Source organism: Microcaecilia unicolor, chromosome 3 (assembly GCF_901765095.1).
Source record: "Microcaecilia unicolor chromosome 3, aMicUni1.1, whole genome shotgun sequence".
NCBI classification, from domain to species: domain Eukaryota; kingdom Metazoa; phylum Chordata; class Amphibia; order Gymnophiona; family Siphonopidae; genus Microcaecilia; species Microcaecilia unicolor.
This window is the reverse complement of record NC_044033.1, coordinates 345,365,572-345,386,368: the sequence shown is the minus strand read 5'-3', so window position 1 is coordinate 345,386,368 and position 20,797 is coordinate 345,365,572. Positions and strand designations below refer to the sequence as shown.

The 20,797-nt window shown below is 40.5% G+C and overlaps 1 protein-coding gene across 1 annotated transcript in view; it reads right to left on the bottom strand.

Moving 5' to 3' along the window:
• The window catches only part of SYNE1 (spectrin repeat containing nuclear envelope protein 1), a 982,166-nt gene that overhangs the window by 468,050 nt on the left and 493,319 nt on the right, over nucleotides 1-20,797 (bottom strand). The window contains 5 exon segments of the mRNA XM_030198470.1: nucleotides 3,852-4,169; nucleotides 7,593-7,757; nucleotides 12,029-12,172; nucleotides 17,146-17,299; nucleotides 19,985-20,157. Coding sequence (XP_030054330.1) covers nucleotides 3,852-4,169; nucleotides 7,593-7,757; nucleotides 12,029-12,172; nucleotides 17,146-17,299; nucleotides 19,985-20,157 — 954 coding nt within the window.

Genomic DNA, 20,797 nt, shown 5'->3' with positions numbered 1-20,797 from the left:
TTTTAGTGGGTACTGCAGTGCACTTTAGGCAGGCAGACCCAGGCCCATCCCCCCCCCCCCCCCCCCCCCCCACCTGTAACACTTGTGGTGGTAAATGGGAGGCCTCTAAAACCCACGACCAAATGGCTTGGATTAGGACGTTTCTGAGCTGGGCGTTTTTAGTTTCCATTATCGCAAAAAAAAAACGCCCATCTCAGAAAGGGCCAAATCCATGGCATTTGGTCCGTCCAAACCTTGTTTTCGAAACGAAAGATGGACGCCCATCTTTTTCGAAAACACAGTCTGCCCCGCCTCTTCACATACCCGTTTTCGGACATAGACGCCCATGGAGATGGGCGTTTGCATTCAATTATGCCCCTCCATGTATACTTACTTCAAAGCTAATATCAAATCCGATCATATTATGTACTAGGATAGTTTGAGCAATTTTTTAAAAATAGGTCTTACAGTGTTAAGGGGAAGGGTGGTAGATCTCTTTGATGGAACTCTGGTTGCGGTGTTCTGGAGGGCTCTCTACTCTCCCCCTCTCTGTTTAATGTGTTTCTGAGTTTACTAGGCGATTGTTTCTCAGGTGATGATGTTTCTGTTTTATCCTATGCGGACAATGTTTTTCTTCTGGGTATTGCTTTAGAGATTTTTGAAAAATCTTTAAATTCTATCAGATATTACATCTCTTTAGTTATCTTTTGAAGTTAAATAAACAAAAAACTAAAATTATTTGGTTTGGAGATATAGCTAAACTTCCAAATACGATGGTCACACTATCTTCAGGTATAGATTTGAGAACTGAAGCTCACTCCAGAAAGTTAGGTGTAATTTTAGACTCTACATTGTCATATGAAAAAGAGACAACTGCACCTAGTAAGAATTTTTTTTCAAGCTCCGACAATTATGGGCTATTAGATCTTTTTTAATGAAACAAGATTTCAGAACTATAGCACAGGAGGTTTTACTACCACAATTGGACTACTGCAATTCGCTGTACTCCCAGATTTCTGCCAAACAGTTAAAGCAACAGAAATTGATGCAAATACATTAGATTAATAAGTGGTATTGGGTGTTATTGACGTGTATCCCCTGTATTTTGCGTCTTTTATTGGTTGCCAGTACAAAAACATATCCATTTCAAAATTCTTTGTTTACTATTTAAATCAATATTTGGCTTGAGCTCAGGGGGGTTTGAGCGAACTGTTGGTATTTCCATCTGGTGTTAGAAAAATTGTTTTTATTAGAAGTTTGAATCTCTGTTTTCCATCTGTAAAAAATATTTGTTTAAAGTCTGTTTTGGAAGCTTCTTTTCCTTTTTGGGGGGCTAGAGAATGGAATTTACTTCCTTTGAAGTTGAGCTCTCTATCTCCTTATCTTTCATTTAGGGAATGCTAAAGACATACCTATTTCAGAAATAATTCCATTTTGATTTGTTTTGTGCATTATATTTTTAATTTTGTTTTTGATTTATTATTTTATGTGTAATTATATTTCAGTTAATGTGTAATTTTGAATTGTAAATTGCTGCTTTCTGTTGGTGTTTTCTTTTATTGTAAACCGCTTTGAATCATTTTTGGAATGTTAACGGTATATAAAACTCTGATAATATAGTATAGTATAATATAGGTACCAGGTTATGCTAGCATTCTCTAACAGAACAGCTTTTGTTTGTACAACCTAAGCTACTGAAAGCTGCACCCTTACAGGATCACCTGCTTGCCAAAATTGCCTCTCTTAAGACAGGACATTTTTACATGTAGGGCTAATTTTATAAAGTAATTTCTGCAGGGGTAAACACTCATATAAAGTAGGCCAATGGAGAGCGTACCTACTTTCATATGATCTGCACATAGGCATTCCTGGGGGCATAGTGGGATGCAGTTGTGATGTACACACACATATTTTATAAAAAACATGTGTACATGCATAGAATACACCCACAAATTTACATCTTATTCAGAGTAGGTTTAAATGTATTTATTTATACATTCTTGAATCCCACTATTTTCCAAAAACAAGTTTTGGTTCAAAGTGGCTTACAATTTTACAGTTACACTTTTACAGTTTCAATTAAAAGGTGTTCTTGGACATATGCAGTTCATGTTGTTAGTTATAGAATTTTTTGAAAAGGTAGGTTCAGTTCTTTTCTGTAGATCATTAGTAATGCTTCTTATGGCCTTGGGTATTGAGTTCCACCATTTGGAGCCTAGATAGCTAAATCTGGCCATGTAGATGGTTTTGTAGATTGTGTTTCTGCAGTTTGGTAGGTGAAGTAGGTAGCCTCTAGTTCTGGTCTTGCATTTCTTGGCGATAATTTGATTAGGTCTAGCATATATTCCGGAAACATTGCAAATAGTATTTTACAAATGAGGGTGCTTATTTTGAAGAATAGTCTTGCCTTGATTGGTTGCCGATGTAATGTTTCCAGTAGTGGGGTTGCTCTCTCATGTTTCGAATTTTTAATATCAGCCTTGCTGACGTGCTTTGGATGGTTTGCAACGATTTTAGTGTGCTTTCTTTGCATCCTGCATATGCTGCATTACAGTAGTCTAGTTCTGATAATATCAACAATTGGACTATTAGCTGGAATGATTGTCTTGGAAAATAGTCTCTGATCCTTCTCAGTTTCCATAGTGTTTTGAAGCAATTTGATGTGACTGCTGGTACCTGACTGTCCAGAGACAGGTGTTTGTCGAGCATGATTCTCAATATTTTTAGTTGTGTTTCAATTTGGTGGTTTGGTTGTTGGTTGTGAATTTTTGTGTGCAAGAGCATTTAAGCACTACTGGGCGTGGTTCTGGGTGCTTATTTTATAAAGGTATATATGCACTTACACCGCCTTTATAAAATAAGCACTTTTTTGCATTTCTCACACAAGTGTCCTGTTGTAAAATTGCACCCTACACGTTCCCCAGTATTCTCCATACAGTGGTCCTATCCATTAGATTTGTTTATAAATGCCTGTTTAAATGCAAGCTCAAGAGATGTTACAAATTCAAGTACAGTTAGTAGGTTCCTGCCTAAGAGGGCTTACAATCTTAGGTGCACTAGCATTTTTAGCGTGCGCTAAAGTTTAGCACGTGCTAACGCAAGAGACACCCATATATTCCTATGGGGTCTCTAGTGTTAGCGCGTTTTAAGTTTTAAATGCTAAAATTAAATAAAATACCATAAAAACGCTAGCGCACCTACAGTGCGGATTAGTAAACACGGCCCCAAGTTTTACACCAGATACAGTATAGGATGAAGCAATTTGCCCAAGATCACAAGGAACATCAGTGGAATCTGAACCCTCATTTCCCTGTTTTTCAAACCATTGTTCTAGCCACTAGACCCCTCTTACATTCCTTTTATTGTAAGGGTGTTGTGGTTCTTGAAAGGGATGGTTTAATGGTTTAAATGTTTACATTCCGCTTTCATCCAAAGCAGATCACATTAAAAACACACAAAAATCTCAAGCAACTCATAACAATATATAACAAAAATTGAATATTCCCCCCCTCCCACCTCAACTATCAACTTCCCCATCCTACCAAGGGGACTCTCCCATCTAAAATACAAAGATGCACATCAGCCACAAGTTGCCACTCATCCTCCTCCATTCCATTAGGTGATCAAATATTGGGGAAAAAGGTGGCACTTTAGATGTTTCTTAAACAGACAAATTCTGTCATCCATTTCAGAAAGAGTGGCAGCTGATTCCATATCACAGGTCCCTCCAAAGAAAAGGAACACTTCAGAGTGTCCTCAAAACGTTCGTTAACCAAATTAGGGACAAATAACAATACTTCCCCCTCAGACCTCAAAGACTTTGCAGGTGTATAAATACCCTTAGTCACAGTTCCTAAATAATGTCTCATTACCTTCATCTGGTGTAGCTGAATTTCCTTTGTTGCCCTGACAGATTGTCTTCCTGTTCTGATATTCACTTTTTCTTCCATGGCCTTCAGCCAAACATCTACTTGTTGAAACTTCTGATCCATTAGCTTTAATCGACTTAGGGCTGTGTTGAGCTGGACTCTGGTCTCTGAAAGCCTGTGCCGATATGCATGCCAGTCGTGCTGCACAGATTCTAATGCACGGTCCTCTATGTGAGGGATGCCCCAGGGAATGACTTCTTCTCTGGCATGAAGGACTGTATTCAATAATGCCTGTCCCTCTGCACAGCGTACCTGCAGCTCCTGTAAGTATATATGTATGTCATTATGAAACATTGATACAACCTACATTGCCATCCATCTAGTATGAAGCACTATTCATGACTAGAATCCTGTATGCAGAAATCAATGAGTAGGTCTCTGAGATTACATGACTATATAGAAATTGTCTGCTCGATATTCAAAGTGATTTAACTGGGCAGGAGAGCCTTCTACCTGAATAAATCACTCCTTCTTACCTATCTGCTAATATTCAGTGGCACTTAAAGCCACTAAATATCATCACTGCACTGTCTAGTTAGTGCAAGGGCACTTCAAGGGAGGAGCTTGAGCATAGCATGGGCGGAGCCAGTACCTAACTAGTTAGTAGTGATATTTATGCTGCTAACAGGTTAAGTACGCACTAAGCAGATAAAGTTAGGACAACAAAAAGGCTGTCCTAATTTTATCCATGGAGCTAACCTGGCACTGGTCTAAATATCAGCTGGTACCTGGTTAACTCCAAGCAGCGACCTAGGGGATTCTTAGGGCACCCTCCCCCGCCCTCAGGGAAGGCTTATACTAGAGGTTATGGTGGCCATTTTGAGAAAGGAGCTGCAACTGGCAGGAGTAAGTTGGCTTTTCTGCTGCCCATAGGACCCTGCTAGACCACCAGGGAATGAAAAAGTAGGTTTGGGGAGTCTACAAGGGTGGGAGGGGGTGAGAAGCCTTGATCTCCAGCTTACTGGCTTTAGTGGGTGAGAAGGGTGGGGGGCTTGGTCTTTGGCTTACTGGCTGTTAGGGATGGGGGGCCTGGTTTCCAGCTTACTGGTTCAGGGAGGGGGTGGAGGATCAGATCTCAGGAAAACTGCTTGTACTTATGCAAATCCCAGCTGACATTCAGCCAGGGCTGCATAAGTGTCTTATAAAGGTAAGCAGTTGGGGGCTTTTTTCTGGGAAATCCCATACAGAAAAAACAGCTGCTGTGAAATCAAGCAACTTGATTTTGAAAATAAGCACCCTGACCAGGAGTCCTAGATTGCAGGAATATTAATAAGAAAAAAAATAAAGGAAATTGAAAACAACTGAAGAAAACTAAGATGCTAATGGGAAAGAAGTATCTCACAAAAGCAACAGGACACAAGAAAAGCTTAGAAAAAAAATGAACATTTTAAGGTGAGCTTTGGTGATGTGCGTCTGACTGGCTCCACAGAAACATGAATTTTGAGGTGGACCAGCATAACAGTAGCAGGTTGGACGTGGTGCGTATGCACAGTGAAGCAACTCAAAAGCTTTGAATGTATTCTAAGCTGGATAAGCTTTCCCAAAAGGACTCCATTGTTGATGTAAGCCATGCTATGAGGACATGTTATTTGCTTGTGCTACATCTACCCTAACAAAATATATCCATCCAGGTCAGGTGCTCAGCCTGGTTTAAAAATGAGCTCTGAAGCTGTTATGAAGACAGCTTCAGAGAAGAAGGAAAATAGTTTCAAGTTTTAAGCCATAGCAAAGTCAGTGATTTCTGTGACTGGCTCTATAGACAGCAAGAGATCTTCTCATGGAAACCTGTTGGCTTACCCACAATATGCTGCACCCCTTTGTTGGTCTGCATTATGTTTATATTTAGCAGTTTCTATTTGGCTGGGATATATTCTTGGACCAAAGAGGCATGACTGTGCTATGAAAGTGAAAAAGCATACTTTCAGATCATAGAGTACCGCTACTTATCATTACATGCAACAAAACAAAGTTTTCTTAGAGGCCTAGAGAGTCTCCACAGAATCTGATTATATACCCCATCATAGCTCAGAGCACTGCAAAGGCTCGCCTTCCCATGTCTTATTTCTAAGTTAGGAGCTAGTTGTTACATTGAGGCACTTTAATTTGATTCAGCACTAGAAGGAAATGTTTTCTTCCCTGCAAACATTGGGAATTTTATTTTTAAAAGTAAGCAAATAGACATTCAAGCAAGTGGCCACGCATATTTTGTCTTGAATGCTATTTTCCTGATCTATCTGCCTGCTTGATTATAAAAATTGTTGCACTATGAGAACACATTTCTCTAGTAGCTGAGCTATGTGTGCAAATCACTTTGGTGGCAGTTCTATAAAATCACGCCAAAATATAGGCAGCACAATGGGGTGTGCACAGCACCAATTCTATAACAGTGTTAGGGCATGCCTAACCCACTGTAGAATACAAGCGCAAAGTGGCCTTGGTGCACCAATATCCAGTTGCAGCTGCTTGCATCATGTCAATGGCAGGCGTAAGTTACCACACTGAAGTGCGTCTTGCAGCATGCGCTACTCATAGTATTCTGTAAGTTATGTGCATCGCTAGGCAGAATGCCCATGACACGAACATGCTTCACCCACAGGTACGGCCTACTTGCGGTTGTGTGCTAACATGCGTGCCATGTCTACAGAATAGCATTTAACACTTATAGGCATATTTGCCAATTATGGGAGCCAATCCTACATTTAAGTGCCAGTATTCTGGCTCCTTAATTTAGGTACACCTTATATAGAGGTCCTTTCACAAAGGCTCGCTAGCATTTTTAGCATGCACTAAAAATAAGCGTGTGCTAAATGCTAGAGACACCCATATTCCTATGGGTATCTCTAGCGTTTAGCACGTACTAATCTTTACGAGAGGACTTGAATGAGAAGACATGAAATGAGATTGAAGGGGGGCAGACTCAAGAAAAATGTCAGGAAGTATTTTTTCACGGAGAGAGTAGTGGATGCTTGGAATGCCCTCCCACGGGAGGTGGTGGAAAAGAAAACGGAATTCAAAATGCGTGGGATAAACATAAAGGAATCCTGTTCAGAAGGAATGGATCCTCAGGAGCTTAGCCGAGATTGGGTGGCAGAGTCGGTGGTGGGAGGCGGGACTGGTAGTTGGGAGGCGGGGATAGTGCTGGGCAGACTTATACAGTCTGTGCCAGAGCCGGTGGTGGGAGGCGGGACTGGTGGTTTGGAGGCGGGGATAGTGCTGGGCAGACATATACGGTCTGTGCTCTGAAGAGGACAGGTACAAATCAAGGTAGGGTATACACAAAAAGTTGCACATATGAGTTTATCTTGTTGGGCAGACTGGATGGACCGTGCAGGTCTTTTTCTGCCGTCATCTACTATGTTACTATGTTACTGTTACTGCGCGCTAAAAAAACATTACCGCACCTTTGTAAAAGACCCCCCACAATTGCCCTAAATGATGAAGATTCATCTGGCGTACATTGTAGCCATGAGTCATTTATTAGGCTGAATTTATCATTCAAGGAGTAATATTTTGGCCTCTTCTTACCTGTTACTGTCATTAATTAGCACGGAAGGTCACTCTGCATGAGCATAACATTCTGGTAGGCACATTATCAGTAGATGTAATATATATTTTCCAGTGTAATCCGCCAGCATAGTGGCAAATCTATTTTCAAGAAAAAAAATGGTCATGCCAGTCACATACCTGTAGATTCCGGAGAGTGGTTTCATGAGCCTGCACATCACCTTCCAGGTGTGAAAAACAATCCAGTTTTTCTATTTCCTGCTGCAACCAATCCTCAAAGACCTTCAACCCTTGCTGGTACTCATGGTGTACTTGGACGAGTTTCTCAGCTTTGGTTACTGCCTCCTGTCAATCAAAGATGGTTTGCCAATATCAGTCTCCAGTGCATGAACAATAAGGAGGATATTGATCATCCTGCATTTTACTATCTTGTGAATTTAGCCCAGGGAGGAGAAAAATGTATTAGCCTCTATTCTGCAAAATATGAAGATATGCGCAGCAGTTATTATGCCTGGCCAGAACTTTGTATTCTTAAACCAGATTTCTTCTACAGTAGCATGAGGGCAAATGTTGTAGGCTGAATTTCTCCAACTATTAACACAGCTTAGGAAATCTGCTAATGGTAAAAGGATTAAATTTAACAAATTATTCCCATTACTGGTCCAACCACCTACAGTGGATTAACTTCCTAACTGTTAATTTTTTTAATTTAGTTAAAGGAGGTCTTTATTAACAATCAATCAACAACAGGTGGTACAGTTGCATAATTTGAGAAAATATACAAGACTTGAAAATGTTCATTCAGGAGCCTGTGCTAGTGTCAGAATGTTTTTGACATGCACTGAGGCCCCCTTTTATCACAGCAGGTAAAAAGCTGGCCATTTTGGGGGGAGCACTTACCATCACCCATTGAGGTGGCGGTATGGGCTCCCACGCTAACCTGGCGGTAACCAGGCAGCATGCGGCGCTGCCCGATTACCACAAGGTAAGCACCGCATGGCAGCCTTTTAGTAAAAGGGCCCCTGAAGACAGTAACACATCTTCCATCTACAGCCTTCGCCATTTCTACTAATTCAGTCTCACTAACAACCGACTCCAATTGTAAATGTGAAAACGTTTTTCATTTTTCTTCCATTGCAACCCCCATCCCTAACTCAGATACTGCTAAATCACCTCCAAACACTAGGTTCAGTTGTTAAGTAAAACTAAATAAAGCTAGTATCCCTGAACTGAACCCAAATTATTTCCCATTTTGCCATAGTGTATTTGCGCAGTGCTGTCAATTTTTCCATCCTATAGGTGTAACTCAATTTATCCCGCCATTTTATTAAACTGCAACTTCTTTCCAGCTAGCAGCCAGTATCAGTTTTGTTGTATTCAAGCAGTGCCACACTAGTCTCATTTGCACTATTTTGAAACCCAGTATTACCCTATTAAACAGAAAAATCCCAGGGTCTCATGGAACCAACAGCCAAGTGCACCATTTAACATGAAATTGTACGCTTTTGGCCACTCCCACCAAATATGTCCCGTAATACCCTTGGCTCCACAATTCTACAAGCAAGCCGCCAAAGCCTGGGGATACCAATGACATACTCTGGGGTGAGATACCAACAGTACATTTCCTTGACATTATTTTCTTATACATTGGCAGCTATTGCAATTTTTGTTAAAGTTCTTTCCATTGCATTCTACTCATCCAGCTCATAACTAACCCCCAACTCCCTTTCACACTTTTGCCTATGTTGCAGCTCTGGTGGCTGCAAGTTTCTCATGGGTCTATACAATGGAGCTACCAGGTGCCTAGTAAAATGAAAATCTTCATAAATCTCCTCCAAGATGATGTTCTTCCCCTCCAGGTGTGGTCTCACTGCCTTATTCCAGAAGAAATGCAGTAACTGGAAGTAGGCATAATGATGCCCCTGAGGTATCTGATAATCGTGTACCAGATCTGCAAAAGGAATGACCTCTGAATCTTCCACTGTCTGGCACCATCTTGTCAGTCCTACAATCTCCCATTGTTTATATGTTGGGGATGTTAAGCCAGGTTATTCGGATTCATTATTTCCATATAATATTCGTAAATCATTATTTTTTTCCTTCACTAGTCCTTGGGGAATTACCTCAAAGAAGTTGTTCACATGGTTTCCTTCAAGTGCTTCCATGCCTTGATTCTACATGTAACCCGGGTTTCCCCCAGTTCTAGATCCAGGCCAGGGCCACAAAATGAGTTCTCTGTCTCACTTACTTCAGATCTCACAGTCTTCTCTTTCACAAGGTCCACTCTTACACCGTAACTCCTTTCAGTCCACTTACAGTCAAGCTGGGGTGGGTCAATGGTGAGGTATAGCGATCCGGGGGATTGGGAGACACTTTACTATTTAGGGTTCCACTCAGCTCTTCAGTCCTGGAACCACGCTGCACTCCGGAGCTTAACAACAACTCAGCTTTTATTGAACTTCTGCAACACGCAGCTGGTAAATTAATATACTGGAAACACAACTGAAGTACTATTGAATAACTTAAAGTCAGCCTCTGTTTTTCCATGGAGAACACCTATACCACTTACTTCACGGGTATATTTACGGGGATATGTCAGGGCTATTTACACAGAGACAAGTACTACTGTCCATGCCTATCCCAGAGAATATTGTCCCAAATGCTTTGCTCCTCACTTTTACAGGTTCAGACCCTTCTGGCCTGATCTCCCTCCAAGGTGCCCTTTGTATTGGCTCACCATGGTCCTGGGATGGACACTCCATGGCTCCAACCCCGCACTCCCAGGCTAGGTCTCTCCACTGCCCACTCGTTGCTCTCTTCTGTCACAGCTGTGGTTTTGCTGACTCCAACTCCCCTTTACAGCCAAAGGTTTACTTCTCTTAAGTGGGATTCCCCTTTACTCCTCTAGGTCACTGGTAGTGGACCATCAGGCAACCAAGGACACTCGCTGGCGACCAAAGACCCCCCCAGGCGACCAAAGACACCTCAGTCAACCAAAGACTCCTCTAAAGGACAAACACTTAAATTTATCTTCTCCTAACTCCTGCCCCCTTGTCAGGCAGCCCAAGGACTCTTTTCTCCCTGCACTCTCTTTCTGCATTTTATTCCATAAACACTCCCCGTGGGCTGGGCCTCCTCTCACCCAGGGTCCTCCTAGTCACCCCCCTCAGCGACTCTTCACAGGGATTTACTCTCTTCAGTAATCCCAGTCTAACAGGGGATTAAATACAGATCTTTCCAGCCAGTTGAAAACATAGTGCCAAGGGAAAACCCCTACATCTGATATGCTCCTGCTATAACACCTCCAACACTAGCTTAAATTCTCTCCTCTTGGTCAGGGTGAATGTTGATAAGTCCTCAAATACCACCCGATATTCAAAGCAATTTAAACAGCTTGGAAGGCTCCTGGCCATTTAAATTGCTTGTCTGGGGTGAACCACAAATAATCATCAACACTTAACCCGTTAGTGCTGATGAATATTAGCAGATAATGCCTGAGGAAAAACCAGCTAACGTGTGGGCATTTCAGGGGCGAAATTGGTACTTATATGGTTAAGTACCAATATTCAGCCCTTAACCACGTCAGACAACCACTTAAACTGGGCCACATAAATAGAAATCCTATCTATAAGCGATTCAGCTCATGTGGTCAAGTATTGAATATTGCACTTAACTGTGTAAGTTTTAGCGGCCAACATACAACTGGACATGACCTGGAACTATCTCGGAATAGAGGTGGTGGTGAACATAACTGACTACCACCAGCTGAATACTGGTGGGATAGTTTCTTACTAAAGTGCTTCACAGAGCAATAAAGGAATGCTACTGTGTATACTTTTGGATAATGAAGGCCAACACCAGCACTATAGCGCTCCTATGAACAGAGACGGCAATAAACACTTGGGGTTACTATTGGACATGACTCATCATAAGTTACCTGGATAAGTCCTTAGCATTCAAAATCCTAGCCTGGTAACTTCGCTTGGACATTTTGATTTCTAGCCAAAGTGTACCTACTTAAAATTTGGAAGAGTTGAAGATATGGTGAAGGATGGACTTAAATTGTAGCTGCAATATTCAGCTGCTGTCTGGTTCAAAATTTATCTGGATAAATTAGCTGTAGATATAGCAGATCTAGGAGACTTGGATATCTTTGTCCAGCTTTACATCAGCATCAATGACTTATCCAGATACCTTTTTAAATATCTGGCTGAAAATAAGAAGATAACTTTCAGTTATTTTTAATTGTATATTGCTCAGCTACTGGCTCCTTTATTTTAAGCAACCAGCCATGTACTTTTAACAGTTAGAAATTAATATTAGGGACCTGTATACTTCTAACTTTATCTTTATTTGGATCTCAGAAGGGAACACTGGCAAACATTTGGAGTATTCCACTGACAAAGGATCAAGGATACCATGGTAGAGCTGTGATCATTTAATCCTCAGAAACCAACATCCGTAGGAAAAACAACAATGACTCATAACTAATCATTTTCACTCGTAAACATTTACCTAAAACATTCTCTGAAAAACATACATTAGAGAAGAATAAAGGATAGGCACTGCAAAATAGATAAAAGAAACTCCTCAGATTCTTTCTAAATATGGGGTACCTTTGTCTGGTCTTTCAAAGTGCTGTATCGTTCCTGAAGGTCTTGCAGTTCTAACTGGGTCACACAGTGCTCTGTCATGCCACCACCTTTTTCCTCAATAGTCTCCAGCAAGCTGCTGTGAGTCAGAACTTCTTCATTCAATAACTGTGGAACAAAAAACAACAAGGCCAAGATGCACAGTGAAACTGATTTCTCACAGTTTTACAAGGTAAGAGGTTCTTTTTGCTCTTGTTTCTTATATTTTCTCACATTTGGCTTCAGGAGACGATTTGTTGTGAGTTTGGGGAGCAATTCTATAAGTGGGGCCCTACATATAGGCTCTACAATGGAATCTGGGTGCCCAGATGCTATTATACAATATTAGTGTAACCAGAATCAGGACACCTCACGTTTAGGTGCCCCTAGTTACATAAGCCATACAGCTGGTGTAAATGTGGGCACCTAAATGTGGCAAGGGCACTGGTAACTTACAGTATTCTGTAACTAAGGTGCATAATTGAAAGCCCTGCCCATGCACCACCCACACATACAACCCCTTTACAGTTACACACCATCCACCGGATTCTGTATATGGTGCTCAAATTTGGGTGCCTAACTTTGGGTGCTATCCTGAGATGCATGTGCAATTCAATTGGCTAGTGAGCCATTAATGAGATGCTAATAACCAATTATTGATGTTAATAGGCACCAATTTGGATATGCATGCATGCACATCTGGCTGTGCACTATTCTATAATTCTTGGTGCCTAAATCCCATAGTGTGTAACTCAAAAGGGGTGTGGCCACAGGAAGGGTATCAGCGTGTCAGGGGCATTCCAAATAGCTGCACGCTTTGTTACAGAATAATGGGTCAGGGCGCCCAACTTTGGCACAAGCATTTATACCACATTTTGGCAGGCGTAAGTCTGGTGCCTAAAGTTAAGGCACAGGAATCGGTGCTAAGCGTGATTCTATAAAGGGTGCATACCCTTTTTTAGAATTGCGCTTCGCACCGATCTTTCTTGGCGTCCATTCTTGCACACCATTTATAGAATCCAGCCCTATATCACTTACGTGCACCACTATAAAACAGCACTTTGGGAGTTTACGTGCATAAATGCTATTTTTCGCTGCACTTACATGTGCAATGGGCCCATAGTAATGAGCACCTAGTTATAGAATTGCCCTTTTATCCCCTTCTATAAACTTGCACACACAATTTAGTGCTTAGCGCACAAAGTTGCACACATAATGTAATTGTTATATGAGACAGGCTTGCCTGTTTTGATCATTGTGGGATACAGTCTTCTTTCCTCTTCAAGTGGAATCAGAGTTGATTGAGTATAGTGAGTCCGAAGAACTGGGAGACAGCACTGTTCTTTATTGAAGATAAGTGGGATAAGCTTGCTTTTTTATTTTTTTGGACTTTGGATGAAAGTATTGAACGTTGCAGAACCCTTTTCTTTTTGGCGCATGTATTCCTGCAAGAGGGGGTTGTTTGATTAAGGGGCATGAGATTTGGGGGATTCGGTTCTTTTTCTCTTCTTGGGAATTTTTTTGCACTGAATCTTTTTTTCACTGTTTCTTGACACCTGTGATAGCAATGGGACTCCCATTATGGTAGAGGGTTCTTTATAGTATATCTATGGTCCCCTACTGGGAGTGTTTGAGGTGTCTTTATTGAAATATTTGAGATTCTGTTCCCTGTATGCAGGATTTATATTGTGGATGTTTTCAAACCCAGTTTCTAACATAGCTATTGTTGTATTAGGGTTTGTATCCCATTTTGTTAACTGATGTCTCTTATAGTCCATGCCATTTCAGGTCAACAACCTTTGCCAATGAAATATGAATTTGAAAATCTATTGTTAGTAATATGTAATTTATCATTAAAATCCAGCATGGTACCGGAAGATTGGAGGGTGGCCAATATAACACAGATTTTTAAAAAGGATTCCAGAGGTGATCCAGGAAATTATAGACCGGTGAACCTGATGGTTCCAGGAAAAATGGTAGAGACTATTATAATATACATGAGCATGGATTAATAAGACAAAGACAGCATGGATTTAGTCAAGGGAAATCTTGCCTCACCAATCTACTACATTTTCTTTGATGGGGTGAATAAACACGTGGATAAATATGAGTCGGTCGATATTGTATATCTGGAATTTCAAAAGGCATTTGACAAAGTACTTCATGAAAAACTCCTGAGGAAATTAGAAAGTCATGGGATAGGAGGTATTGTCCTATTATGGATTAAGAACTGGTTAAAAGATAGAAGGTAGATAGTAGGGTTCCTCCTTGCTGGGATCACTGCTTTTGAACATATTTATAAATGATCTAGAGATGGGAATAACTCGTGAAGTGATTAAATTTGCTGGTGACACAAAGTTATTAAAAGTTGTTAGATCACAACAGGATTGTGAAAATTTGCAAGAGGACCTTACAAGACTGGGAGACTGGGCACCCAAATAGCAGACAAAGTTTAATGTAAGCAAGTGCAAAGTGATACATGTGGGAAAGAGGAACCTAAACTATATGTGATGCATTAATAGTCACCACACAGGAAAAGGATCTAGGTGTAATCATTGGTAATATGTTGAAAACCTCTGCTCAGTGTGCAGAGGCAGCAAAGAAAGCAAAAGGAATGGAAAACAAAAATGAGAATCTTATAATGTCTTTGTATTGCTCCATGGTGTGTGCAATTTTGGTCATTGCATCTCAAAAAGATACAGTGGAATTAGAAAAGGTACAGAGAAAAGCAACAAAAATGATAAAGGGGATGGGATGACTTTCCTAAGAGGAAAGGCTAAAGCAACTAGGGCTCTTCAGGCTGGAGAAGAAATGGCTGAGAGGATATATGATAGAGGTATATAAAATACTGAGTGCAGTGGAATGGGTAGATATGAAACGCTTGTTTACTCTTTCCAAAAATACTAAGATTAGGGGGCACACAATGAAGCTACTAAGTAGTAAGTTTAAAACAAACAGGAGAGAATATGTTTTCATTCAACGTGTAATTAAATTCTGGAATTCATTGCCAGAGAATGTGATAAAAAAGCAGTTAGCTTAGCAGGGTTTAAAAAGGTTTTGATAATTTTCTGAAACAAAAGTCCATAAGCCATCATTAAGATAGACTTGGGAAAATCCACTGCTTATTTCTAGGATAAGCAATATAAAATCTGTTTTACTCTTTTGGTATCTTGTGACGTGGATTGGCCACAGTTGGAAACAGGATATTGGGCTTGATTGACCTAGTATGGCAATACTTATGCTCTTATGTCTTGTTCATGCTCTGGATTTTTACTTCTCCCTGACTGGTCCACGTCCTCCTGGCTAAGCAGTTTAGAGCTAGAACTCCCTTAAGGTGTCCCTGTGAGAGAGTGTAACAGGGTTCATTCCATACAATCAATCACATACTCCCTATTACACAATAGGCTGCCTATTTATAAACCATGTGCACTGTTGAGCAATACTGCCCAGTATTTATGACATAAGAAAATAACAAAATTTCACATTTTTCCTATCATTTTGACTTAAAAATGACAAGAAATGATATTGAAAATGTTGTTGATATTTCCCATGTCATTTCAAGTGAATGCACTTCAATTTTATTTTGCCAGGACTTGCATTTCCTGTATGTTCTGGATTATCATGTTTCATAATTTTCACAAGATGTATGTTTATGTTTATTTATTTATCACAACAAATATCAATGCACTCTACAAAGAAACAGTAAAATAACTAAATGAAACAGATAACACAAAGGACACTTTTTTTGAAGCCTTATTCTCAATTTCCACATGCAAATTCTATCATTTACACATGGAAATTATATTCATGCATAAATGGCAATTTTGGAAAGGCCTCTATTCTTACTTGGATGTCCATAATGGGCTAGATTCTATATATGGCGCCTGAAAATTCCATGCAGAAAAAAATACACCTAAAGTACGCCTAAATTTTATAGAATAGTCTTAAATTTCCGGCAGTATATAGAATTACGCTGAACGCCTCTCCACGCAACCAAATTTAGTTGTGGCCATTTATGCCATGTTTTGCTTGATATAAATCCTGACGCCTAAATTAGGCACAAAGGGGGAGATTCTATATATGGCGCCTAAAATATTTGTGTGGAAAACATTGCAGACTAAGCATATTCTATAAGCGGCACCTGGATTTAAGCACAGTATACAGAATATGCTTGGTTGATACCCCACAGTGTTTAAAAATACGCGCCTCTATTTACACCAATGAAAACGTGGTGCAAACCCTGGCGCACAGATTTATATGTACTGGGCCATATTCAACAATACACATGTAAATTTTGGACCACCAACGAAATGCCCATTTCCCTGTCCATAACCATACCCCTTTTTGCCTGCATGCATTAGAAGATAGGTGTACTGCAATACAGATTACGCTTAGCGAGTTGTGCGCGTAAATTAAAATTATTGCCAATTAGTGCTCATTATTGCTTGTTAAGTGGCATGAGACCACAGAAATACAAATAAAATAACTATCAAAAACTGCAAGAAATGATATACAAAAAAAGAAGTCAATGGAAAAGGCATAAAAACTGAACTGGCTACGATAACTCAACAGAGCCAAATTTAACATTTTGGGCCCTGTTTAGTAAGCAAGCAAACGTTTTAGCACATGCTAAAAATTAGAATGTGCTAAAAGTAGAGACACCCATAGGAATATAATGGGTGTCTCTATTATTAGCGCACACTACTTTTTAGAACACGCTAAGAAGTTAGCACGCCTACAGCGCGGCTTAGTAAACAGGGCCCTTTATTTTTGATTTTCAAGGCACTCAGAAGATGGGCCACAGTGCCTAAAGAATAAGCTAGCTTTCACCACACCTTTGAGGTTTATAAGATCCCCTCAAGCAGCGTCACTATCTGTGCTCTCATCAAAACAGACTACACGAAGTGATACCCACCAATGAGCATTTTGTCATTTTACTATTGTTTCACTGTTAACACAATGTAAGTTGTTTATGTCAAGCTACACCTGCGTTGAGTGAATCTCTACATACAGGTAGTTAATATATCCCAATAAAGAAATAAATACAATATAATACAATAAAATGCAATTCATACTTAGCCATGGAATAAGAATATACAAACCTTTGCCTTACTAAGTGCAGCTGTTTTGTCTCTCAGCTCTCCGTACTGTCTCTCAGAAGCATTCAGCCTATCTTCCACCCTTTCCATCCAGCTGGAAAACTGCCGAACATCATCTTGATAGCTTGTCCATTTGGACAGAGCTCCTTCAAGCTGACTATATGAAAAATACATTTTTCATCCATTTTACATAAGGAAGAAGATCGATCTAATTCAATAACAGGTGCCTAAGAGCACACGCTAGTAAAAAGGGCTCCCCATTATAAAGAACACCTGATGAACGAACCAAATTATCTACTATAGACTTGAAGCAACTGTACAAAGAAAATGCATATTCCAGAGCAAGCAAATGCCTATGTCTATATTTATCAGGGAAAGAATTATATGACTGTATGTGCATCTGAAAATGGAAATGGAGGTGCAGAGTTCCATACTCTGCAGGCTTTAATTGCACTACAGTGGACCATATGTAAAACCTATATAATGTAAAGATGTGTCCATATAGACCCAGTACATCATTAACTGGCAGGATCCATTGTATTCAGAACTCCTTGAACAATAGGATGAAACAAAAAGATACACTTGTTCACCAATTTATTTTCTAAACTAGGGGCAGACCTTCTATTGAGTGAGCCCAGCAAAATGCCCAAGGCCATCCAGTGGTAGGGACCACCTGCTCAAAATGCCCTCCTCTAATGCATTAGCTCCCTGATTTCCATCCTCCACAGGTCTGGTTTCACTCGTTCCTCCTCACTCTCTCCCACAGGTTTGGCATCTCTCCCTCTCTCTGCTCCTGTTCCCTGTCTCTCTGCTCCATACTTACAGTTCTGCTGGAGATTTCCCTCTGTCTCATCCCACCAACAGGAAGTTGAATCAGAGGAGGCAGGATGATGCAGAGGGAAGGCACCAGTGGTCTGAAGCAGCCTGTTTTGTTCGGTGCTGCTGCCATCGACCCTCCATAAGTGTGGAAGACTGCGGGACATGGAGGCAGAGAGAGGAAGAGATACTGAATTGACAGGAGGGAGGGGAGGAAGAGATGCCAGACCAGAGAGGTGGGAGGAGGGGAGGGAGAAGTGCCAAATGCCAAACCTCTGAGGAAGAGGGCAGGGAACAGAGTAAGGGTGGGGGAAAAGGGGGAAAGATGCTGTACTGTGAGGAGAGGAGCAGAGGGAAGAGAGAGAGCGTGTGGACCAAGGGGGGGGGGGGGGGTGGCAAGAGAGAAAGGGAAAATGGGAGGGAGGAATTTAGGAGGGAGAGAGGGACAGATGCTGGCCTGAGAGTGTGGCAGAAAGGGAAAAAAGAGGGGAGAAGCTGGGTATGGGGTTGGCTAGTGATATAGAGAAGAGATACTGGCCATGGAGGGGAGCATAAGGACAGGGACAAAGAGGGGCAATGATGGGCACATGGGGAGGATAGGGGCAGGGACACAGGGGAGATGCTGGACAGAACAGATAGGGATGCAGAGGAGAAATGGATGAGAGAGAAGAAATATCAAAGGGGCAGGAAAAACAGAAAAGAAACACTGATCAGACAGCAAATGTAAAAAAAAAAGTATTTTATTCTGAATTTAGTAATTGGAATATGTTAGCTTTGGCAAATGGTCGTTCTTAAAATGGTTGGTATAAGGAGTATGGCTATCATAGGGAGGGAGTCATAAGTGGTGACCCCATCCATAATGAGTACCGGTACCTTTTTTCCTACAAAAAAAGCACTGGTCATGCCCATTCTCATAACCACATTCACAGTGAAAACACCTGTCAGAGGGCTATATTCAGATGTTACACTTTTAAAATTTCATCATATAATTCTGATAGATACCATATTATTTTAAATTTAAAAGATTCAATTGTGTGCCTCATTGTAGAGATCACCTCACGTGAGCAGAAAGGAAAACACATTTTCATGCACATGGATAGTTTTTCTGCATGCACAGGAATTTATATATACTATTTTCATTTAGTGAGCATAACATCAACTTGTCTAGGTGGATACTACTACCCTATCATAGGACATATGGAACTAAATTCTATAAATAGTGCTGAAAAATCAGCCCCCCAAAAACCCCACACAGCGCTATTCTATAAGAGGTGCTGAAAGTTAGGTGCCATTTATAGACTATGTTTAGCGCCAGAATCGATGCCTAATTTTAGATGTGAGGATTTTCACCAAGTAAACCCTGGTGTAAGTCCTTGCATTTAAGTTAGGTGTGGACCCCCGTATTCTGTACGCATAAATTGTAGGAATGTCCTGATCCGCCCATGACCCTCCAATGGCCTATTGTTCTTAACCTCTGAGGACACTTTTAAAAGTTATTTGTGCATATAAAGCAGTGTTTTATGGACAAATGTAGTTTATTTTTATAAAGTTACATATTCCACTTATGTTGTAAAACACACTGAACCCTAAATAGGGAATATTAGCGGTACATAAGACTTGAATTGAATTTGATTTATGCACATATGTTATGTATATGTGTAACTTTATCCAGGCTGAGTACAGGTCTTACTTTATAAAATATATGGATATGTACATTTATTAACCCAAGAAATTTGTTTGTGGTCAAGAACATGAGTAAATATTAGCAGAACGCTATAAATTCAAAAATGGCTATAACTGTTCACAAAAGCCTTGCAAAAGCACCCAAAATGCATTATTTCATTTTTTGGGTAAATATAAGTAGATACATTCCCTGGGGTAATTTCCAAAAGAGAAGTATGGCCATGATTTCCTTTTGAAAATGCAGCGGTCCCTGCACAGGGCAGGTATGTACATAGGATTAGGGTGTGTGCTCTGTTATAAAATTTCTCCCATGATGACTCTCTTTGCTCTTGAATCCTCGTACCTTTTACACTGTATGCAAGCAGACAGGAAGGAAGCCCAGGAGTCTTTTAGTTCCTTCAGCTGCTGTTGTATGTCAGACGCCCCCTCCAGAGAGGTGTTTCGTAGCACAGAGTCTCCTCTAGTTAGTACCATTTTCACCTGTATTTCTTTCTCCTGTTTCAACAACAGTAGTGCCTGCAAAAAAAAAAAAAAAAACAACAACAACAAAAAATAACATTAGCCATATACATATATCTTATCACTTTGTGTGAGGTATTTCTTCAAAGTATAAAGTGTACCAGAACGTACAATTAATCTGCCAATTCCTAAGCTGCTCAAATAACTGAATACCTTCCCATCTTCAGACGAGCAAATTACAGGATCTGCTATCTGCAACTACACAGGAAGGAGCTGTTCATATAGCTCCCATTTTTTTTTCTAACTACAGTTTCTTACATATTCTTGTTTTCCTTGACTCTGTTGCTCTTCTCCATCTTATTCCCTACCTCTCAGTTTGTCTCAGTCTTTGCTCCCCTCTGTTTTCTACAGCCCTTTCTCAAAATATCTCCCCAAGCTTGCTGACTTCCCTACATGTTATCTCCACGTGCTTTTCCTAATGCATTCACCCAACAATTCCCACTTCAGTCTTACAATATAGTGTCTAACACGACCTCTAACTTACAACAACATTCCATTCAATAAAGGAGGCTGCTGAATAGAAATCTGCTCCAAAATGCATAGGAAGTGAGTAGTGTCTCTTATATATGAAGCACTGTCCTCAATCAGGGGAGTTAAGAACCAATCAACTTACATAGACAAGGGTTCCAGTAGGGAG